At 36.4% G+C, this 22753-nt stretch overlaps 5 protein-coding genes across 8 annotated transcripts; 2 read left to right on the top strand and 3 right to left on the bottom strand.

The window, feature by feature from the left end:
- LOC104717490 (stem-specific protein TSJT1-like) lies at positions 2265 to 3645 on the top strand. The gene is made up of 4 exons (XM_010435064.2): positions 2265 to 2629; positions 2719 to 2959; positions 3054 to 3174; positions 3269 to 3645. Exons 1-4 carry the CDS (start codon positions 2418 to 2420, stop codon positions 3445 to 3447), a joined length of 753 nt encoding a protein of 250 aa, XP_010433366.1. The 5' UTR covers positions 2265 to 2417; the 3' UTR covers positions 3448 to 3645.
- On the bottom strand, positions 3922 to 6462 carry LOC104717491 (protochlorophyllide reductase B, chloroplastic). 2 transcript variants are annotated; one of them, XM_010435065.2, is made up of 4 exons: positions 6107 to 6462; positions 5488 to 6016; positions 4334 to 4692; positions 3922 to 4240 (listed from the first exon to the last, which is right to left on the bottom strand). In XM_010435065.2, the coding sequence occupies exons 1-4, from the start codon at positions 6266 to 6268 to the stop codon at positions 4085 to 4087; spliced, it is 1206 nt and encodes a 401-aa protein (XP_010433367.1). In that variant the 5' UTR covers positions 6269 to 6462; the 3' UTR covers positions 3922 to 4084. The 2 variants fall into 2 exon arrangements, with proteins under 2 accessions (XP_010433367.1, XP_010433370.1); XM_010435068.2 differs by lacking the exons at positions 5488 to 6016; positions 6107 to 6462 and adding an exon at positions 4778 to 5329.
- LOC104717492 lies at positions 6842 to 8215 on the bottom strand. The gene is made up of 3 exons (XM_010435069.2): positions 8054 to 8215; positions 7749 to 7954; positions 6842 to 7294 (listed from the first exon to the last, which is right to left on the bottom strand). The coding sequence occupies exons 1-3, from the start codon at positions 8141 to 8143 to the stop codon at positions 7069 to 7071; spliced, it is 522 nt and encodes a 173-aa protein (XP_010433371.1). The 5' UTR covers positions 8144 to 8215; the 3' UTR covers positions 6842 to 7068.
- LOC104717493 lies at positions 8881 to 14350 on the bottom strand. Of its 3 annotated transcripts, none has more exons than XM_019230845.1 (10): positions 13932 to 14350; positions 13654 to 13827; positions 13403 to 13524; positions 13264 to 13301; positions 13135 to 13175; positions 12892 to 13044; positions 12573 to 12799; positions 12306 to 12464; positions 10098 to 11398; positions 8881 to 10028 (listed from the first exon to the last, which is right to left on the bottom strand). In XM_019230845.1, exons 1-10 carry the CDS (start codon positions 14000 to 14002, stop codon positions 9126 to 9128), a joined length of 3189 nt encoding a protein of 1062 aa, XP_019086390.1. In that variant the 5' UTR covers positions 14003 to 14350; the 3' UTR covers positions 8881 to 9125. The 3 variants fall into 3 exon arrangements, with proteins under 3 accessions (XP_019086390.1, XP_019086389.1, XP_010433372.1); XM_019230844.1 differs by having other exon boundaries at positions 13135 to 13178; XM_010435070.2 differs by having other exon boundaries at positions 10098 to 10795; positions 11703 to 12464; positions 13135 to 13178.
- Positions 19917 to 22580, top strand: LOC104717494 (ABC transporter G family member 9-like). Its single transcript, XM_010435071.2, has 4 exons — positions 19917 to 20277; positions 20452 to 21256; positions 21355 to 21686; positions 21778 to 22580. Exons 1-4 carry the CDS (start codon positions 20164 to 20166, stop codon positions 22441 to 22443), a joined length of 1917 nt encoding a protein of 638 aa, XP_010433373.1. The 5' UTR covers positions 19917 to 20163; the 3' UTR covers positions 22444 to 22580.

Genomic DNA, 22753 nt, shown 5'->3' on the forward strand with positions numbered 1-22753 from the left:
AAAAAAAACAAAAGAAGGGTGAGACGTGTGGTTGCTTATCTTTCGCAATTATTTAATCGGTTACTAGTTGTAAATTTCGTACTATTATATGGCGAATTGGATTCAAAACCTTCATCCAATGTCCGGTGATGTCCAATGTAAAACAAGTTATATGCAACGTATTTTGGATGTACTAGATGATATATCATAAAACGAGTCATTGAATGTAACTTTTGATGTGGTTTATAATCTCAAAGATTGATTTCCACTTATTACACTTAAAAACATTGTTTTGATAGTCAAAACATTTATTTTAAATGCAATGTGAAAGATAAGCAACCACACGTCATGTTCTGCATTGGTTATTATATAGTAGTAGTATAAACATCCTAAAGCAAAGAAGGGTGGAAATCAATTCAATTAGAAGGACAATTAGGCCCAAAAAGGAAAAAATGACATACTATAGATAACTGTTCTGTTGTTATTGGGCCAACCATGGTATTGTGTTGCCATCGGATATATTAAAATAAGTTTTTAACAAGTATGGCAGTGACAGTGGTGAGGTGGATAATGCAAGATTCTGCAGTACTGACTGTTCAGTTCTCGGAAAACCACCAAAATATCGGGAATCACATCGCACATAACGTCGTTTTTCTCTACCAAAACTTGAAAAAAGAAAGGAAATATGAAACGTAGTTTTAATATGAGAGTACTAAATTTCATGTAGCTACACAGTACATGACAATGTAAAAATAGGTGGGTAAGTCAACAACTGTATGGATCATGAGATACTGAACATGGTAAATTGGTATGTTGTGTATATAAACTATAAAGATAACAACCTAACAAAAGTATAAGATAAATGGCATAAAAATGTTACCAAAAAAATCAATAATATTATGAAATGGATAAATCAATTTATCCGGAAAAAAGCAAAAAAAGAAGAAGAAGGAAAAGGAAAGGATAAGAATACATAAAAGTACGAGAGAATGCTTATCCCGTGACACTGACATCTCTTTTTCATGTCCCTACCAATTCCCACTATTCTCCGCTGAATAATCCATTAAAATACTACGCAGAGAGATAGATTCAATTTTAGCATCCAAACCTTTAAATTGAAAAACATATACATATCAGTGGCAAATGTAAAAACAAATAATATATCCCAACTATAGCAAAGATCTATTTATTTGATGATACTACGGTGTTTATTACAGAAAATTTGACTTACATATTTTAGTTAAAGGTGCAAATCCATATTTAGTTATAGACAAAAACTTCACTACACTACAAAAATTATAGGACGTCCCTAAAAACTATACTTTACTTTTTAGTAATTTCCTAAATATACAAATTTATATATAAATTATATAACATATTTTTGTTGAAAATTATAGAATATTGTCACTAGTCTTACAGTATTTTGATATTTCTTACAATAGATAAAACACGTTATTCAGAAATTTCTTTTTCTTTTCTATCATTTTTTTTAAAAATATTATAAATTTAGAATTAGATTTTTTTTGTGCGTGTGGGTGTTATTATTGTTAACTTAAATAAAACATAACGCAAATACCTATCTAGTATTAGTATATATATACTCTAGGTGTCTCCTATCATCTTTGTTATTCATTTCGATTAATTTTAAAATGTAAGCAAAACCCAAACCAGATAAGTACGAATAAGACATAGACAACTCGTCCATTAACAACTAAAAAGTCTTATGGAAGGTATTAGTTTAGGATTTAGAAAAAATTTTAATGACTTTAAAAGTTAGGTAAAACATGTTGTTATTCAATCAAAACTTTTAAAAACTCTTTAAAAATTTGGTGTTATTGGTTGTGGATTTGTAAAAAGTTATTTAAAATCTTGATAAATCTAGTGTTATTGGATTAAGAGTTTTATAAAGTCATTAAAAGTTTTATGTTATTCAAATAAAACAAAAGAATCTTGAATTGTTAATGAATTCAAATTTTATGTTATTAGTTTAGGATTTTATATCATTTCTTTCATAACAAAAGTCATGAAAACTCTTTCATCAAATAGAAAGATTTTACAAGATTAGAAAAAACAAATCATCAAAATTTTAAAAAACTTCCTAAACAATCTCTTAGAATCCTTCATTTTTAACTTTCAATTTTCAATGATTTTAACAATCAGCTAGAACATAAAATCATTAAAATTCTTTCTAAATCCTAAACTAATACCTCCCCTAACATAGAAGAAGGAGGAATAGTCTCATCATCTCATCCAAAAACGTTACTTCTTTCTTCCCACAGGAATCAAAGTAAAACAGACAACGGACTAAAACAAATATTATAGCCCACCGCTTCAAATACATATAAAAAGACTCAAGAAACCTTTGTCACTCTCTTCATTCTTCCTTTTATAGATTCTTCTTATAGATTTATCCTTTGGGTTCTCTGTGTCAAAAGAAAATGTTGGCTATATTTCACGAGGCGTTTGCTCATCCGCCTGAGGAACTCAACAGTCCGGCATCTGAGAAATGTTCTAAACAACCAAAGCTTCCTGAAGAAACCCTAAACGATTTCTTATCTCGTTATCCTCTCAACACTTTCTCCATGTCTTTTGGACAAGCAGCTGTTCTCGCTTACGTTCGTCCTTCTGCTTCCTTCTCCATCCACCAGAGGTAACATGCACTAGACAGAACACGATCCTGCTTATATCTTCTGATTTAAGGTTCTGCTCCATTGATCTTCATTTTTTTTTGTTTTTTAGGTTGTTTTGTGGATATGATGATATCTACTGTCTGTTCTTTGGGAGCTTGAACAATCTGTGTCAGCTAAACAGACAGTATGGTTTGACCAAGACAACAAACGAGGCCATGTTTGTGATCGAAGCTTATAGGACTCTTAGAGACAGAGGTCCTTATCCAGCTGATCAGGTCGTTAAAGACTTAGATGGTAGCTTTGCCTTTGTTGTTTATGATAGCAAAGCCGGCTCTGTCTTCACGGCTCTGGTACTACTTCAAAAAATCAGTCCAATCCCTTTTTTCTATAATCACTTTTGATGTTTAGAAGATTTGAGAAATCAATTTGATGTAATCCATGTAGGGATCTGATGGAGGGGTGAAGCTATACTGGGGCATAGCTGCTGATGGATCTGTTGTAATATCAGATGATTTGGATGTTATTAAAGAAGGCTGTGCCAAATCTTTTGCTCCATTTCCTACAGGTACAATAAAATCTACATATGCTTTTACAAATACTTGGGACTTGGTGTAATGATGTATGTGTAATTATTATATGTATTTGATGAATGTTGGCAGGGTGTATGTTCCATAGTGAAGGAGGGTTAATGAGCTTTGAGCATCCGATGAACAAGATAAAAGCAATGCCGAGAGTGGACAGTGAGGGAGTTCTGTGCGGTGCCAACTTCAAGGTGGATGTTTACAATCGTGTTAACAGTATCCCTCGTCGAGGAAGTGAAGCCAATTGGACTCTCTGAAAAGACTGGAAACTTTCAAAAGATGGTTTCGTTTTCGCACTTGTTGTTCTTCTCCACTTTTATTTTAGTACTTATGGACTGAGAGTCCAGGACTATTCCGTAGTATGCCATGAATAAAACTGTGAATAGCTTTCAATCTTCTGTTTCTCTCTACTATCTTATGTCAGACAATAAAACCAATAGACTCATTGATTTTCAGTTGAAAACGTAACAATGTATAGGAGCTTAATTTGTTTGTTTTATCCTAATCTTTATAGGGTTGTCTAAATAGTGTTATTGTTAATGTCGGTGGGGTGACATGTTAATATTACTACACAACGGAAGTTAAGAGTGAACATGGTTTTGAACTAGGAGTCGATGGAAACTTTTTAACATTTTTTTTTCACTCTTTCAGCTAAATGCGTTAAGAGAGAGGCTGACAAACTATAGTGTAAGATGACAAAACAGAGTATATAACTAACTGTTCTGTTTAGAAAGCTGAAGATTCGCCAATTTTATTTCTTTATTTTGGGCTACTCGCCAAGGAATCTACACTCAACAGACAGTAAGGAAAAACTTCGCAATAGAATCAGACATCTAAAGGTTTCATCGATTGGTACGGAGTGGGTCTTATCAGAAGGAAGAGATTTCAAGATTATTAGGCCAAGCCAACGAGCTTCTCACTGATCTCCCACACTTTACGAGCCTTCTCAACGTCACTTGCTTCTTCTGATAACTGGTTCTCAAAAGAAGCCGAAGCCTTGTTCCAGCTCCAGTAAACCCCTGATTTTGTCAAGCTAGGATCACTCACCACCTGATCAAACCAAACTCGATTGTTTAGTACACAGGAAGAAAAGTATTTCCTTGACTAATAAGCTACAAAAATAACATTTTGTTTCTTTATTACCTGAGCAAGTCTTTTGCCAGACTCTGTCTCGGAGACATATCCTTTAGTGATGTACTTCTGAAAGGGAGGGAAGAGGGTACGGAAGAGCGGGATGTGCTCTCGGAACAAACCCGTGGAGGCGATGCAACCGGGGTAAAGCGAAGCGAAAGTGACTCCAGTTTCTTCATGGTAACGCCTGTGAAACTCTTGCATTGTCAACATATTGCAGACTTTACTGTCTTTGTAAGCCTTTGCACCATCGAAATCTCCTCCATCAATCATAGCTGAGCTGTTTAAACCGTTCAATCCACCCGCTAGACCCCTCAAATCACCTAGATTCGCCTTTGGTGGTACATTACCCGCCAATGTATTAGTGTTACCTAAACCAAAACAAAGATATAATGATCAGAATCATTCCCTTAGCTAGCAATGTAGGCTATATATATATTAGATTCTAGACAATACCAGTAATGGATCCAACGATGATGAGACGCTTTGAAGGGTAATCAGATTTCTTCAAGTCATCAAGCAACAACCTTGCGAGAAGAAAATGTCCCAAATGGTTCGTCGCAACGCTAAGCTCAAACCCTTCTGCACTGTAAGTAGGCTCTTTAGCTGTCGGGAAATAAACCGCAGCATTACAGACCAAAACATCGAGAGGCATCTCTGTCCTCCTGAAGCTATCAACGAACTGTCTCACACTGTCCAACGAGGCTAAGTCTAAGTGCATCACAGTGTAGCTGCCTTTAGGCATCCCTGCGGATTTAGCAGCTCTCTCGGCTTTAAGGAAGTCTCTGCACGCCATTGTCACGTGCCATTTCCCTGTATCGGCTAGAGCTTTAGCCGTGGCTAGACCTAACCCAGACGAAGCTCCCGTGACCACCACATTTCCTTTCCTCAACGTTTTCTTGCCATCCACGGATTTTGTAACCGGAGAGTTTGAAGTCGCAGCGGTTTGTGCTCGAATTGTTACACTCCTCAAGCTATGTTCTCTCTGCATATTAATCAACTAAACATTACTAAACCATTCGCATAAGAAGGCTTATTCAACACCGTAACGTCAGAACAGAGACNAATGTATTAGTGTTACCTAAACCAAAACAAAGATATAATGATCAGAATCATTCCCTTAGCTAGCAATGTAGGCTATATATATATTAGATTCTAGACAATACCAGTAATGGATCCAACGATGATGAGACGCTTTGAAGGGTAATCAGATTTCTTCAAGTCATCAAGCAACAACCTTGCGAGAAGAAAATGTCCCAAATGGTTCGTCGCAACGCTAAGCTCAAACCCTTCTGCACTGTAAGTAGGCTCTTTAGCTGTCGGGAAATAAACCGCAGCATTACAGACCAAAACATCGAGAGGCATCTCTGTCCTCCTGAAGCTATCAACGAACTGTCTCACACTGTCCAACGAGGCTAAGTCTAAGTGCATCACAGTGTAGCTGCCTTTAGGCATCCCTGCGGATTTAGCAGCTCTCTCGGCTTTAAGGAAGTCTCTGCACGCCATTGTCACGTGCCATTTCCCTGTATCGGCTAGAGCTTTAGCCGTGGCTAGACCTAACCCAGACGAAGCTCCCGTGACCACCACATTTCCTTTCCTCAACGTTTTCTTGCCATCCACGGATTTTGTAACCGGAGAGTTTGAAGTCGCAGCGGTTTGTGCTCGAATTGTTACACTCCTCAAGCTATGTTCTCTCTGCATATTAATCAACTAAACATTACTAAACCATTCGCATAAGAAGGCTTATTCAACACCGTAACGTCAGAACAGAGACATGTTCTGTACCTGGAATCTTAACGAGGAAGATCCATGATCGGATTTGATTTGGTCGGTAACGGAAGCACCAAAGAGACTCGAGTCCTTGAAAGACGATGAAGGAGCATTCAATTTCGCATCTTTACGAACAGAGATAGCAGAGGAGACCAAAGAAGCAGCTTGAAGAGCCATTGTTGGTACTCGAACAGAGAGAGAGAGATATATAGCAAAAAAAGCGATTTGAAGAAGAAGACTGTCGAGTGAGGATATTTTGCGAGAGAGAGTGTGTGCGTATATGTACTCTCACAAAGGAGTTGGGGGAGGTGAGATTCAGACAAGAGAAGATTGGTCCCTACAGTGGTCAGTCACAGAAGATTGTGTGGATAGCATTATCTTGAACACAAGGTATCTGCCACGTCATCGTTGAATACCCAATGAGAATTCGTGGATTAGATTTCCTTAATTCTTAGATATTTTATTTTATTGTCCATTACTATTCAATTTCAGTTTAAAACAAAATGGAACAGTTGCACAATATGGGATGGTCATTGCTGATTGGTGATGGGATTCCATGCCTCTGTAGCATGGGAGAGAGAGAGAGAGAGAGCTAGTTGCTTGCTACTAGTTGCTCTCGTGTTCGGATAACTTGTCCTCTCTTTTTCTTTTGATAACCATGGTTTTGATCTAGAATCAAAAAGATTTAGGATTGAAACTAATATGAACATCCCACAGTTTGTCAAATAATATATGGGGATATCACATCTCTCACCTTATTAAAAACAACACTTTCAATTAATAACCATACAAAAATTAACATTAAACCCAAAAAAAAATATATCCATACAAATCAATCTACAAAACTCAATAGTACCCTCAGTTTCAAATAAGTTTGCAGTCATACATTAAAAAAACACCAACCCGAAAATATGATATTAGCATATCACATAGCGCAAAGGAAAAAACAAAAAAAAAACTTATATGTTGGTTAAGAATTAGTAAGGTGAAAGGGAGGCTTCAGCAGCAGATGAATAGAAGAAATAGTAAAATTGAGAGACAATAGCATTGAAGAAGACAAATGAGGCTCCGGCTGCGAAGACACCTTTACGAAGAGTTTGACAATCAGGAGGATTGTCCATGAAAATTGTCCTGTACTTTGTGTGGTATGCATTTTCCACCGATCCAGCTAATAAACATATCTCCGCTATCAAGAAGAACATCCTTTTTTTTTGGCCAACAAAACACCAATCAAAATGTAAAAATATTAGCACAATTTCGGATTCTTTTGCTTGTGAGTTCTTTTTTGCACTTTATCAATTCAGTGATAGATAGAAGCACAGTTGGATGAGTAACAAAGCTAACAAGCACGTTTGGCTTTTTAACAGATCAAGATGCTTGGTAATTTAGATTAAGAGAATGAAAATCTGTAACCTGGTCATTAGACTTATTAATGTAATTTTAATACTATGATGGATTCATGAGAATTTAAATAATATAAACCAAGACCACACTATTGTCTATGTTTGATTGTGAATTTGAATCATTTTATATTCCATTATTGCTACAACTTTTCTTGTGAAGTAAAAAAATATATAGTTTTGGTTCGGTCAAAATCGCCATACTAGAAGTCTGATGAACTAATTGAGTTATAACAACAAAAGAGTATATAGCTTACCAGCTGACAATGAAGAGAACGAGGGCAAGAGCACGTGAACCGCCAGGCTTGAGAGGCTTTCCACAGCAGAAACAACGGCTAACGAACATGACAAGGAGTTGACTAACCACTGAGAACAAAAAGGCGCCAACTCCATACCCTGTGGCTCTGTCCGAATCATACACACAGTAGTTATATTGCACCTCAGTGTCCTGCACAACCCTTGCCTGCCCCAAGAAAAATTCAACTTCAAAATATTATGAGAGAGATATCACATAAATCATCATCTTGCTCAAATAATATATTGTTGTAAAGATGTGACTCACAGTGCTTCGTCTTTGCTCAGCAGCAACGGCTAAACCAAAGGCAACGAGGTTGAACACAAGGACTATGGCTGATACAATTTTCGACGCCATGGACTCACACCTTACTCTCTCTCTCTCTTTCTCACAAAATGTTTCTTTAGATATAAAGACAACTTTGTTTGTTCAGATTGGATCGTCTCGCCTAATGGAAAAAGACACGTTACCATTTCTTTGAAATAGGTGTTTCACCTTTATTTATTTCTTCAAATTACTTTTGTGTTATAGGAAAAGTTTATCTAATAAATTGGGGAAAATAGGAATATGGTAGTCTAGTCTAGGATGCTTAGTGCAAAAGATAGTGACAGAGCTTCCTTGTTGGAGAATCCTCTGTTGTTTATAACAAACCAGAAACAGATATATTGAGCTGTATCTTACTAAAAAGAAAACTATGAGTTCTTTTTGTTTAAAAGTACAATTTCTATAAAATTTACGTGGCTGAATTTTTGATCGTAACTAAGTTTCAAAAATGGAGAACAGCTTGAAAAACAAATGCTTAGAACGTGAAAAAATATAACGTGGGGAATTAGATACCCACTTGATGGGAACATGTTACCAAAATAAAGATAAAAATACCGAAGAATGCTTATGGTACCGCTGAGACTTCTTCATCAATCTAACAGAACCAAATTGCTTACATTTGAAGAATCATCGCACCGAATTTTTAGAAGAAAGTATTATTTTTGTTTGAGTTAAAAATCGTTCATATTATGCTTTCGTATTGTTTTCCTTTCTAATGATCATCAATCAAATAGTTTAGTTACAAGAATCCAAAAGAATCTTATTCAAACTCGCCAAACCAACTTCTTACACTCCATTGAGAAGCACTTTCAATGCTATAAACAACACATCAACGAAGTAATATAAACAGACACAAATCAAACCGATAACAGAAAAAATAGTATTTAATATCACACAAGAAATATTTAAAAGAATAAAAATATGACACCGGGCTTTTCAACTATACTCGACACAACGTCGTCTCAAAACAGAGATGATGATGATATGACCGGAGAAGAATTCGTAACTCCAGGTTTTACTTTTTTCGTCCAAACATAAGAAGCTTCCTGAAAACTTTAGCTGTTGCTTTGGGAGACGTTTCTTCACTGTTCCATTTCTTCCTAGAATGATCTGCTTCAGTCACTGGCGGTGTCGATACGTCAATCTCTGAGGCCGCTGGTGAGAAATAATACTTTTCCTCCATGTTTGTCTCTGAAAATGTCACTGACTTCTTCGGAGACACTGATTTTGCCTGTGAAATCTGGACTTCTCCAACATCCTCGGAATAATGGTTTGTAGTAATTTGCTTGTCGTCGGAAAAAGGTGACTTCTTGACTGTTTCCTGAACATTCTGATCTTGTACTTTATGATGATTGGTTGTTACATCGGCTATGATTTCATTCGGTCCGTTGTTTGCTCTATCCGTTTCTTCTGATGGCAAGCTATGTAACTCTTTAATGTCTTTGAAATCATCAGCAAAAGGAGCAGCAGCAACAGGAAGGTCTTCAACTTGCTTTACGGACGAGTAAGACTGTGAACCTTCCACCACTGTTTCCTTGATTTCGAGACTCGGGTCACGAGAAAGTTCTAGACCTTTTGCATCGGATTGACCTATTTTACTCGTTTTCTTGTCCTGAGATTTCTCTGTCTTGTTTCCTAAAGGTTTTGATGGTCTTTTGATTACTGGTTTTTGTTGTGGGCCTTGTGGCTCCTTTGGAGCGGTCCGGGAAACAGCAAGGCGCTCAATGGTGGAACTTCTCAGTACGGGCTTAGCCTTTGACTGCGCGGCTTCTGGGGTCTTCTCGTTCTTTACTGAGCTCTTCACCGTTTTGGTAGCAGGAGGAGTTTTCTTGGATACACTACCACCAGAACTCTTCTCCGCAATTCTTTTTTGCCTCTGAATTAGAAGTTCTTCCATTCTCTTCCTTCTCTCTTCCTCCTATCAAAAACCAAACTCAGATGAGAAAAGAAAACTAATCAAGAAAGACAAAAAGTGGTGCGAACTTACCATCTGAGATTTGGTCTTGGAGGCAGCAGCTCTACTTCCCCAAGCAGGTCTATTGGCTTTTGAAGCCGGGTCAGGTCTACTTGATGCCCTTGACTTTGCATCTTTCCCCTTGGAAATACCACGACTCTTCTTTTCTTTACCATCTGAGGTTTTTTCATCTGCAGAGGCCTTTGTGGCAGTTTCCAAATCGACTTTGCTTGTTTTTTGAGCCAATGTGTTAGTCTCGTAGTCAATTTCAGGCGTCCATGGTAACAATGTAGGTTTAACATCTTGTTCCCGTCCAAGAACCATGAAAAGGTCATCTGGTTCATGCGAAGTGAACTCCGAGGCATTGTTTTCTTGTCGGTTGGTTCCGTAAACATCAGAGTCCATGATGTCAGTCCTTAACCGAGACTCTTCTACTTGGCCCTCAACACGAGAATGGATCATGAACGAGTCATCCGTCAGGACATCTCTTTCACTGCTCTTACTTAAGTGGAATTGGTCTCCTACAAGTGTTTTGACAAGACTTGCATCTGTGTCCGGACCTGCTTGGTTACGTATGAACCGGTCTTCCTCTGCCTCATTTCTGGCTCTGAGCTTTCCATCATAAATCGACATCTCTGCCTGCGAATAGCTTCTTGATTCATCGCTTCGACCTGGATTCAACATCTCATCATCATAGTTATTCCCTCTCTTTATCATCCGACCATTCTCACCTGCATCCAATTTCGTGATGCTGGTCTCTCTTCCCCAATCCTCATTCCCATTTGCAACCAGGAACGAATCATCTGAAATTGGTTCTCTCTTTCTCACAACTTCAGACTCCATGTCTAACGCAGATGATGATGCTCGTAGTGATTCTTCTGGCTCTGAATCGTTGTCTTTCAAAAGAAGATTCTGGAAGGCATTCCAATTATCATTCCCCTTAGTTTCCTTGTTACTTGAATCATCATCATCATCATTGTCGTGACTTTTGTGTTTCCTCTGACGGCGTGAAGATGATTTATGCCGTCTCTCTAGTGAGCCAATAGCTTCTTCTACTTGCTGTTTGATGGAATCTCCATCTACAAACCCTTCTTCTTCTTCTTCTTCAGACTCCTCTGAATCGCTTTCCTTTGCTCCATTCCTCTTTGAAGTTATATAATTTATGTTGCGGATAACAACTTTTCTGGATTGTTTCTTTCCTTCATTTCCGTTTTCTGATTCAGTCTCAGCACTAGAATCATCACTTGGCTCGGTAGATTCATCTTGCTTTGACTTCTTTTTCTTCTTCTTATTCTTCTTTTTCTTCTTGGAAGATTTCTCATTTGACTCCACATCTCCCATATTTACAGGCCATTGCATATTCCCAGGGTAATATGGTGTCTGGNAGGACATCTCTTTCACTGCTCTTACTTAAGTGGAATTGGTCTCCTACAAGTGTTTTGACAAGACTTGCATCTGTGTCCGGACCTGCTTGGTTACGTATGAACCGGTCTTCCTCTGCCTCATTTCTGGCTCTGAGCTTTCCATCATAAATCGACATCTCTGCCTGCGAATAGCTTCTTGATTCATCGCTTCGACCTGGATTCAACATCTCATCATCATAGTTATTCCCTCTCTTTATCATCCGACCATTCTCACCTGCATCCAATTTCGTGATGCTGGTCTCTCTTCCCCAATCCTCATTCCCATTTGCAACCAGGAACGAATCATCTGAAATTGGTTCTCTCTTTCTCACAACTTCAGACTCCATGTCTAACGCAGATGATGATGCTCGTAGTGATTCTTCTGGCTCTGAATCGTTGTCTTTCAAAAGAAGATTCTGGAAGGCATTCCAATTATCATTCCCCTTAGTTTCCTTGTTACTTGAATCATCATCATCATCATTGTCGTGACTTTTGTGTTTCCTCTGACGGCGTGAAGATGATTTATGCCGTCTCTCTAGTGAGCCAATAGCTTCTTCTACTTGCTGTTTGATGGAATCTCCATCTACAAACCCTTCTTCTTCTTCTTCTTCAGACTCCTCTGAATCGCTTTCCTTTGCTCCATTCCTCTTTGAAGTTATATAATTTATGTTGCGGATAACAACTTTTCTGGATTGTTTCTTTCCTTCATTTCCGTTTTCTGATTCAGTCTCAGCACTAGAATCATCACTTGGCTCGGTAGATTCATCTTGCTTTGACTTCTTTTTCTTCTTCTTATTCTTCTTTTTCTTCTTGGAAGATTTCTCATTTGACTCCACATCTCCCATATTTACAGGCCATTGCATATTCCCAGGGTAATATGGTGTCTGGCCTTGCATACCCGGAAACATATAAGGAGGTGGATACCCATGTCCTTGGAAGTTCTGCATGTACTGAGGATACTGGTTTGGCCATGGCATTGCCATTTGAGCTCTCCCTTCTGCACAACACGGTTAATTCGGCTTTAGTTACTAACCAATAACCCCCAGAAAGAAACCAAATCCAAGAAACATCTAATGAATAATACAGAATTGATGCTTATAAGGACCTTGGTTAGTCTCAAAGCTACCCTGGCTCGACGCATCCATGGAGTTTCCACGCTTTAAGTTAGTAGCATTCAACAAATCATTCTCTTCACCAGCGAGTACGATCCCAGAGTCACCCATGAAGGATAATTCAGGCCTAGGAAATGCTTGCATAGCCGTGATTTGGTCCACCCACATTCTATCTTCGTTCTTTCTCTTGCACAAGTCCATAAAGCTAACACATGCTTCCCTGGACACAAATGAACACACAATATTCATTCATAAATATTCGTTACAAATGCCCACAAACAAGACAGTGACATGAACGGTTTAGCTACATACCTTAAACGTGAAGCTCCAAAAGCATCGGAGAAAGACAAAAGGTCATCCATATAGTCCAATTCAAAACCAACAACCAAAGCTCGAGCATAAGCCATAGCTTGCTCTTTGCACAAAGCTGCTTTGCGATTCTCAAGTACACGCTGAAGGCCAACCCTATTCCATTCATTCCACCACTTATCAGAATCAATCAACTTCACATAACCCACAAGATCATAAAAGAAAGACTACTAAAAAAATACTTACTTAGAATTTTCTTCCACAGTGTCTCCATCAGTTTCCCCTTTCTTCTACACATTAACAGAGCCAACAACAATTAAGCTAATAACTCTAATTTTGGCATATAAGAGAGTAAAAGAAAGATCAAAAACTCACCTTTGACAAAGCCGTAGACCTCTGAGAAGACTCGTTTCCTATATAAATTAAGGACCAGATTACACAATGTTGAAAAAAATCAAATTTTTTTTTTTCTTCTTTAGGAGATTTACCAAATTTGTGACCAAACATATTATACCTTCAGCTTCGCCGGCAATGGCGGCTGCATTAGAGTGAATCGAATCCTCGATCTGCTCAATCTCCTTCTCTAATGTAACAGACCTCTCAAGAACCTCAGGAGTGGTCACGAATCTCACAAATCTTTTTCCCNAAAAAAAAAAAAAAAAAAAAAAAAAAAAAAAAAAAAAGAAATCATCAAACTTTTTAGGGTTCACGACATAAAGTTCTTAACTTTTTATATAGGAGTGAGACGAAGACACTAATTAATACCTCTGAAGGGTGATTTTAGTAAACCAAGGAACGGCGGAGTAAGGACGGAGCGTAACGGAGTAACCACCTCTAGAAATCTGATCTCTAACGCTCTTGAGATGTGTAACGAACGGTTGAAATATCCCAGAAGCAAGTTTCTCGTTCTCCCCACCAGAGAAAATCACAAGTTCACATCTTTGAAACAGAAGAGACAACAAAGAGTTAAGAGAATCATCAAACATATAAGACTTTTGTGTTATAAGAAAAAATTGTGAAGAAGAAAGGAAATTAGAAACTACCTTGTTCTGGTGGGTGTGAGCTGAAACAGAGCATAGTCAAGTCTTGTTCTTGGATCCATTAAAGAACCCATAAAACAAGTTTGAATCTTTTTGTCTCTTCAGACAAGACTGGATAATTTAATTGAAACACTGTCTTATGGATGTTTATGGTTGTGGTGGTGTTCAAAGAATGTTGATAAATTTCTGATTTTTTAGTTGGAGAGATGGGGAAGAGTGAAAGAGAATGTTTCGTGACAGCTAAGGGATAGAGAAGAGACTAAAAGAAGAAAAAAAGCTGTAGAACTGATTGAGATCCAGAAGGTGAGCACATGCAATGAAGCTAAGACTCAGACATTCACATGAACGCAATAGGAGGAGGAGGAGGAGGAGGAGGAGGAGGAGGAGAGAGGATTTTACATGAGCAAGGTTTTTGATTTTTTTTTTTTTGTTTCCCCTTTAATTAAATACTGTATTTAATTAATTTTATCAATTTTGGGGTCCCTTGGTTCTCTACGCCGACACACCCCACTTCACCGGTAGACAGACACATATTCTAGATTCTCTATACGTATACAGTAATAGACTAGTCTACTACTAGTATTGTTTTCCACTTATCATAATCTTTGCCAAACGTTTGCAAAATTACGGCAGAGTAAACGATTGGTACTTCTTGGAGGGTTGATGCAGTAAAAAGTTTCTATTTTCAGCAATATGCGAAATACGGATTTGAATACGGGTAACTGAATTATCATTATCATTATGCAATAATGATACTGAATTAGCAGTACTAATCACTTAGTTTGTTTTGAACTTGATTGTATTCCCGGATAATTTTATTGAATTGTGTTTCATCTACACTTTTTTTCTTATATAGATTTTCTTGTTATCATTTCATGGAATTTTATCACTTTGAATCATAGTATTCCGTATATACGAGACCTCGAAGCTAAGATGATTGTAGCGCATACTTCAAAAAGACTAGTTCCTTTATCTTCAAATGTATGTCTACCTTGTTTTCACTTGGAGGGAGTACCATTGAAAAGTAGGTAGACATCCTTATTTTCACGAATTATATATTTTTATTTTCTTTTTTTCTTCGTAAAGATATATTATTTCGACTGGTGCATTGCATGGAAGTTTGGTATTTGTTTAAAATAGTCTCAAGTTCCAATATTCAGGTTTTGTAGTATTTGTGATGGGAGAATATATAGAAATATTTACATGACAACATAACATTTTCTTAAATTATACTATGGAAATATATTATATCCCTACGAATAAACAAGTGTGTTGATGGAAATGAAAGTGTTAGTTGACATGTCACATGTCAAAAAAATTGAGTGTGAAGAGAGACAAAAGGTGATAATAGTAGAAAATACATCGCAGAAATGACAGTATGAAGTTTTGTGATGTTTACTAATTATTATTTGTCTTAGCTTGGAGGGGAGACAATCGAAGTACACAATGATTTTACAAGTATTTGAATATTTCTGCCATGTGAAATGGAGAAAGGAGCGACCTTGTTGCATAAGATACGTGATTAAAAAAAAAAAAATCAATTATAAGTTGCAAAAAGAAATATTCAGGAGCTGATTGGTATACTGATTATGAGATGTGTATGTTCAAAATTTCTTGAATAATAATTAAAAAAAAATCTGATGCAGTTAGTTTCTGATATGTTACATGATGATATTTGAACATATACATCTCAAATATTATAGAAATTTCTTATTTGTGTAAGGTTGGAAATTTTAATCATTAATGATGGTAAAGTGGCCAATCACCAGAAAGTTTTCCATTGTTAGTTAGAACATATGCTTCACTAATTAATATCACAAGATTATTGTCAAAAGGTATAACCACTTGTAGGGAACCAACTCAAGAATAGTCACAGTGAAGATGTGTTTGTAATTAATTATTATACGAAAACATTAAGTATTATGATTAATTCTAATGTGGGTCACGTGATTGATCAATTGTAGCTACTTTAAGTACTAATCTTCTTATACTTCTTGTCAAAGGATATCGAGAAATGAATGGTTATTGTTTCATTATTACTTTTCTTGATATTTTGTTAGATTTTCATTTAGAAAAATAAAATAACTTAAACGTTAACAGCTCTTTGTTTTATGATCAATCAGAAAATAAGAGACAAAAAAAAAAACGACTGAGAAAAATGCCCATGACTCCATGAGGAAAACTTTCCTTGGTTCTGCGTTGTCTGTAAAAAGTAAAATTGTTTTGTTTGTTTTTATAATGGCTTTACATAACATAGCGCAGTCCGATACTACCTGATGATCAGTTCTGAAATCAGTTTGTCCGATACTAATTTAATACAACACTACGCATGTAAGAAATTTCACCAGATTATTAGTAGTAAATTAATTATGTTTAGTTAATATCATAGAAAAAAAAAACAATAATTTTTCAGCTCTTCGGTTAGAGTAACAAATACAAACGGTTGGGCTTACACCTGCATAGAAGAAAAGCCTTCTTGGGAATTTTAGTTGGTGTAGTGTTGAGCGAACTTGTAGACTGAGAGACTTCTAGTGTTTGACTTTGTTAACACAAAGTCACAAACTTGTTGTATTTCACTATTCAGTTCAGTCATTAGGACATCTCCAACCCACCTCTATATTTGCTTTTTTATTCTATTTTAGAATCCACTCCAATCCATCTCTATTTCTACCTCTATAATAGAGATCTCTATTTTTTCCTCTATAATAGAGTTGAACTTTTTTATTTATAAAATGATCCTTGAACTTTTAACACTTTTATATTTATGATCAAAATAAATAAAATATATATTTAAATAGTTTAGTAATAATTTAAATATTCACGACCTGCCCACCTTTTAGTCCGAAGTTTCTTGCGATTGGATCAGTCACTTGGATCCTTGGAAGCTGNATGATCAAAATAAATAAAATATATATTTAAATAGTTTAATAATAATTTAATGAAGTATATTAATAGGATAATTGATTATAAAGTTAAATTTGACTAATTTTAATATCTTGGTTTAAAATTTTTAAAGGTTTTCGTATAGAAAAATTTTAAAGGTTTTTGTATAGAAAAACATTTTTATAATTTGAGACTATTATTTGCAAAAGAAAATTTACTATGTTTTATTATTTTATATGATGCAATGTATTTCTTTTAATAAATGTGATATTTAAATACTATTTATGAATGTTAAAAATTTAAATAATATCATAATTTTATGAAAGTTTCACAAATAGTAAAATAAATGGGTTAGTTTGCAACTTTTATAAGTAGAAGGTATTAATAGTAAAATAAAAAAGGAATCTCTACGGAATATTTTTTTTAGAGGAAAAAATAGAGCTATCCATTGGAGCAAAAGTCAACTCTATTATAGAGTTCCTCTATTTTAGAGGTAAAAATAAAGAAACATTGGAGATGGTCTTAGGGACGGCCGCGTCTTAGGGATCCCACGATTCAAACTTAAAATGATCTTTCAACACATGGCTATATATGCGTCAATCTCATGGCGAGAAACAAGCTCTATGGATGGAGAGAAAGAGTATCTTATTTCAATTCATTACACATGCATTCTCTGATTTTTGTGGATCAGCTTCATAAACCTAATTAGAACACACGTGTATTATGGATACAATATCCCATATTAGAAGTTGAGTAGGATCTTAAGTGGTATATATAAGATATGAGCTTCTCAACTCAAAACCAATTGGCAATTAGTGGAGAAACCCATATCTTATATATACCACTTAAGATCCTACTCAACTTCCAATGTGGGATATTGTATCTCTAATAACATGTTCATATGATGTGTTGCCAATTTAATCACATATGGATTTGTAACCTTTGCTCATCAATCAATTTACAGATGTATTACATGCAGCATCACCTACAATATGTCGAGCTACCAAGCCTCTTTCGATGCGCTCACTAGCATTTTATTGCTTTTGAGCTTTTCATTAACCATATAAATCACATGTCCAGAGAGGAAACGAGACCATGAATGTTACTAACTTTTCATTTATTTTTTTTGTTTATTAAGAGTTTTAATTTAACATTCAAAAGAAAAAGAAAATATAAACGTATCTGGAGTTGAGAATCTACAAATAAGGTTTAAAGAGCTATATGTATATATCTCTACATTAATTTCTTCAATTAAAAATTGTATCACCTTGTTCCAACGGGAGGAGGGTTGCTAGTAGTAGAAGAAAGAGGAGCATAAGCAGTTGTATCTGGTTGACACATCCTCGACACGATTTCGAAGGCTACATCTATAATTTCTCCGGTGAATTCAAGTAGAGGATTTCGGACAAAGCGTGCCCATAATCCCAAAACACCTACTACCACCATTCCTGTCTCCGCTATCATTTTTTCCACTTCTTCTCCTTGCATCTCCCTAGTGTCTTCGATAGTTGTGATAAGTTATGGTTATAAGATAGCATTTTTTAGGGATAAGTAGAACTGTTGCAGAGCGTGACCGCAAAAGATTTGAACTATATTCTTGATTTCATGTGGGGGTTGCAACCACCGGAAGTGGACTCAGCTAACGGTCACTAGAGATGTTATTTCATAACTCTGACTTGTCAAGCGGATTCGCTTGGGTTTTTTTTTTTTTTTTTTTTTAAACTTATTAATCTTTATTCTTTAACTTGAAAGAAGAAAAAGTTTCTTGATCTTTTATATTTTTATATTGAAGTTATTAATTTATTTATTTTCTTTTCTTCTTTTAGTACTATATATAAACAAAGAAAATTAATGAAAGAACATGAGTAGCTGTGGGGTTTGTTCGAATAAAAGAAGTAAATGATCGCACGCTTACTGGTTTATCTTTGATATTAATTGTTGTATCGTAAGTCACAACATAATATCTAAAATGTTACAAATTTATGATAAATTTTTGTTTGTCTCAAACTAATGTCATATCCGGGGTCCCCATATCCGATTTCAAACTCGTTAAGTACATGTTATTAGTTGAAACTTTTTTTTTTTGGTCATAGTTATTTGTAGAACAAGGTACGTAAATCTTGATGTATACTACTAATAAAGTATACATATATCTTTATTTATTTATTTTCCGTGGGCAAAACATACCTTAATTAGTTTAAATGCCTTAGTTTCCATACAAATTGAATCACTTATAAGAGTGGAGAACAATGTTGATTATGGCCTTTTCTGCTTTTCATTATGAAAAGTCTAAGCACTAACAATTAGACTTTCCATACAAATTTAATCACTTATAAGAGTAGAGAAAATGTGGATTATGGCCATTTTCACTCTAAGCACTAACATTAAACCTTCACTAAGAATTGTTACGTACTCAATGCAAACATATTTCCCTTAAAGTAGACGTTCCTCATACTGAAATACTGAATGCAACTATAAATGATTCTGCACCTTTTTCGTAAACATGGGATCTCGGATCAAAGTTTCAAAGTTTAGAATATTCTAATTAATCTCCAACATCTGTGACAAACACTAATTGCAATCGTTATGGGAAGATACAATGGCCTCGTGTTCCTCTCACAAATATGAATCCGATCCGTCGAAGTTGGCTAGCATTAAATCCGATAGTATGATGGAGGGTTCTTCGTCTTCAATAGCAGTTTGGGGAATTGGGGGTTACTTTGGAGATGTATATACAAGGTTTTCCGTCCAAAAACGTAATTTAATACTTTAAAACGTAAATTATATATAGCAGTTTGGGGAACCTTGTATGGTTCTCATTTTCTGAACCATATATATATATATATATATATATATGTTGATTTAAAACGTAATTTAATACTTTTATAATTTTATCTTGTTATTAAAAAAAAAAGAAAACAAAGAATAGCAAATCTCAGATTGATATGTGACTTGTGAGTAATATTTTTATTTTATTTTTTCAGCGAATCGAAACAAACATCCCACAATAAAAGCGTGTGCTTCGTAACAGAAGCATTCTCTAAAGAATCTTCCTTCTATATATCCTTAAAACTCTCTCTCACTTGCCTTACGTGAACCCTAATTTCTCTTTTATTTTAGCTACAAAATAATAAAAGAGTTAAAAAGTCTTAGTTTCGTCTTCCGTCTCTAGAACTCCCAAAACCCAACAAAAATTATATACTTCATTAGTTTTAATTTCTCCTTCGCGATTTAGTTTTCTCAATACTTTCTTAATCAGTAGAGAAGAACAAAAATATTTTGATTTCGTTTCTATTGTTTCAGCTTCTTAGTTGCCTGCGACTAAGGGTTTATAAATCGATCATTGTTGGGAATGGATAATCACGAGGTTTCTATGGATATTGAAGCCCCCATCGAGAAGACCAACGATAATCGACCCCTTCCTTTTTCAATCTTTAAGAAGTCTAATAATCCTGTTACTCTAAAGGTATGTTTCCTTTATATTTATTCTTATATATGATAGATACATATGGAGAACAAACAATGGTTCATTAGGTTAAAAGTGTTAATTTGTCCATTAATAGTATGCGATATAGCAAGTGTTCGTGTGTTGAGACGACTGATCTTTTTTTTCAATTTTGTTCTTGATGTATTGGAGCAGTTTGAGAATCTTGTGTACACGGTGAAACTGAAGGAGCCAAATGGCTGGTTCCGAACCAACGACAAGACCGAGGAACGAACCATCTTGAAAGGCTTGACAGGGCTCGTCAAACCGGGAGAGATCCTGGCTATGCTGGGTCCCTCCGGGAGCGGCAAGACCAGCCTGTTGACTGCTCTAGGAGGACGGCTTGGGGAAGGGAAAGGGAAGCTCACAGGGAACATATCTTACAACAACAAGCCATTATCCAAAGCTGTGAAGCGAACTACCGGTTTCGTGACTCAAGACGATGCTCTTTACCCTCACTTGACCGTTACAGAAACTCTAGTCTTCACCGCGCTTCTTCGGCTTCCAAATTCTTTTAAACAACAAGAGAAGATCAACCAAGCTAAGGCAGTCATGACTGAATTGGGTCTAGATAGATGTAAGGATACCATCATTGGAGGACCATTCTTGAGAGGTGTATCCGGTGGTGAGAGGAAAAGGGTTAGTATAGGGCAAGAGATTCTTATAAACCCTAGTTTGCTCTTTCTTGATGAGCCTACTTCTGGTCTTGATTCTACCACGGCTCAAAAGATAGTATCAATTTTGTGGGAACTGGCTCGTGGTGGAAGAACGGTCGTGACTACAATTCATCAACCTTCTAGTAGGTTGTTCTATATGTTTGATAAGCTTCTACTCCTTTCAGAAGGTAATCCGATCTACTTCGGTCTTGGATCCAATGCTATGGACTATTTTGCTAGTGTTGGATACTCCCCGTCAGTTGAAAGGATTAACCCCTCGGACTTTCTTTTGGACATCGCAAACGGTAAGCCTCTCCTGGTGATATCTTGACGTCCAAGTAAGCCACCATATTATAGCTTTTGTATCTCCTTGTTGAATCTCACATATATTAGATACTTGTAGGTGTTGGATCAGATGAATCCCAAAGACCAGACGCTATGAAGGCAGATCTTGTTGCGCTTTACAAATCAAACTTGTTGGACAATGTTATCAGTGACCTTGAAAGACAAGATGATCTTTCTAACAGACCAATAGAGAGTCCTCGTGGGGAGAAAAATCATTTTGGAGAGTGGCCAACGACGTGGTGGCAACAGTTTTGTGTTCTTTTGCAGAGAGGCCTTAAGCAAAGGCGTCATGATTCTTTCTCTGGCATAAAGATTGCTCAGATATTCATTGTCTCTACCCTATGTGGTCTCCTTTGGTGGCAAACGAAAATGTCTCGCTTGCAAGATCAGGTACCTAGATTTAATTAACTAAGATACACATTCGTCTACGTCATTGTGTATATATCTGTGAAGTGACCATACTTGTGGTTTCTTGTTTCAGATAGGATTGTTATTCTTTATATCATCCTTCTGGGCATTCTTCCCTCTCTTCCAACAAATCTTTACATTTCCTCAAGAGCGAGCAATGCTCCAGAAAGAACGTTCCTCGGGCATGTACAGGCTCTCCCCTTACTTCATGTCTCGAGTTGTCGCGGATCTACCAATGGAGCTTATTCTACCATGTTGTTTTCTCTTAATCACATATTGGATGGCCGGTCTAAACCATAACCCCGTAAACTTTTTTCTGACCCTTTTGGTCCTCCTCGTCCATGTTCTTGTCTCCGGTGGGTTAGGGCTAGCCCTAGGGGCCCTAGTTATGGATCAGAAGTCAGCCACGACCCTCGGGTCAGTCATAATGCTCACGTTTTTGTTAGCAGGAGGATACTACGTGCAACATGTTCCAGTGTTTATCTCTTGGATTAAATACGTATCAATAGGTTACTATACCTATAAAATATTGATATTGGGTCAATACACGGAGAATGAGTGGTATCCATGTGGCGAAAATGAGAAATTGAAGTGTCATGTTGGTGACTTTGAAGGTATCAAGCACATAGGGTTTCATAGTGGATTGGTCTCTGCCGTAGCTTTGGCTGTGATGCTTGTTGGGTATAGAGTTATTGCTTATATCGCTTTGATGAGGATTGGTAAGACCAAATCCGGCTGATACTCTTATTCTTCACTTTTTTAATTTGTTTTGGGTTGCAGAACTTTTTTGAGTACGTAAGAACGGATGTATAACAACAATAAGTTCTTATCGGAATATTTTTTTTTTTCGTTATAAATCAATTGAAAGTTGAGAGATTGATTTGGTCCGGCTCAAGTGGTCCTCCTGATAAGTCAAATCTCGATGAAGAAGTTATATCAGAATCTAAGTAGTAATGTGAAGAACATGCTATGTGCATGTGTGTGTTGTGTTCAAAGCCAATTTAATATTTGCTTGCTGGTATTCTGTTCCCAGTCCTTAACACACTTTG

The sequence above is a fragment of the Camelina sativa genome, chromosome 10 (assembly GCF_000633955.1).
Source record: "Camelina sativa cultivar DH55 chromosome 10, Cs, whole genome shotgun sequence".
NCBI classification, from domain to species: Eukaryota; Viridiplantae; Streptophyta; class Magnoliopsida; order Brassicales; family Brassicaceae; genus Camelina; species Camelina sativa.

Coding starts and splice junctions, on each gene's coding strand:
- LOC104717490 (XM_010435064.2), top strand. CDS start 2,418: ATGTTGGCTATATTTCACGAGGCGTTTGCTCATCCGCCTGAGGAACTC. Junction 2,630..2,718: donor TCCTTCTCCATCCACCAGAG/GTAACATGCACT, acceptor TTTGTTTTTTAG/GTTGTTTTGTGGATATGATG. Junction 2,960..3,053: donor GCTCTGTCTTCACGGCTCTG/GTACTACTTCAA, acceptor TAATCCATGTAG/GGATCTGATGGAGGGGTGAA.
- LOC104717491 (XM_010435065.2), bottom strand. CDS start 6,268: ATGGCTCTTCAAGCTGCTTCTTTGGTCTCCTCTGCTATCTCTGTTCGT. Junction 4,693..5,487: donor CATCGTTGGATCCATTACTG/GTATTGTCTAGA, acceptor GTTTTGGTTTAG/GTAACACTAATACATTGGCG. Junction 4,241..4,333: donor CTGGCAAAAGACTTGCTCAG/GTAATAAAGAAA, acceptor TGGTTTGATCAG/GTGGTGAGTGATCCTAGCTT.
- LOC104717492 (XM_010435069.2), bottom strand. CDS start 8,143: ATGGCGTCGAAAATTGTATCAGCCATAGTCCTTGTGTTCAACCTCGTT. Junction 7,955..8,053: donor CTGAGCAAAGACGAAGCACT/GTGAGTCACATC, acceptor TTCTTGGGGCAG/GCAAGGGTTGTGCAGGACAC. Junction 7,295..7,748: donor GTTCTCTTCATTGTCAGCTG/GTAAGCTATATA, acceptor CCAAAAAAAAAG/GATGTTCTTCTTGATAGCGG.
- LOC104717493 (XM_019230844.1), bottom strand. CDS start 14,002: ATGGGTTCTTTAATGGATCCAAGAACAAGACTTGACTATGCTCTGTTT. Junction 13,828..13,931: donor CTCACACCCACCAGAACAAG/GTAGTTTCTAAT, acceptor TCTGTTTCAAAG/ATGTGAACTTGTGATTTTCT. Junction 13,302..13,402: donor CATTGCCGGCGAAGCTGAAG/GTATAATATGTT, acceptor TAATTTATATAG/GAAACGAGTCTTCTCAGAGG.
- LOC104717494 (XM_010435071.2), top strand. CDS start 20,164: ATGGATAATCACGAGGTTTCTATGGATATTGAAGCCCCCATCGAGAAG. Junction 21,257..21,354: donor TCTTTTGGACATCGCAAACG/GTAAGCCTCTCC, acceptor AGATACTTGTAG/GTGTTGGATCAGATGAATCC. Junction 21,687..21,777: donor TGTCTCGCTTGCAAGATCAG/GTACCTAGATTT, acceptor TTCTTGTTTCAG/ATAGGATTGTTATTCTTTAT.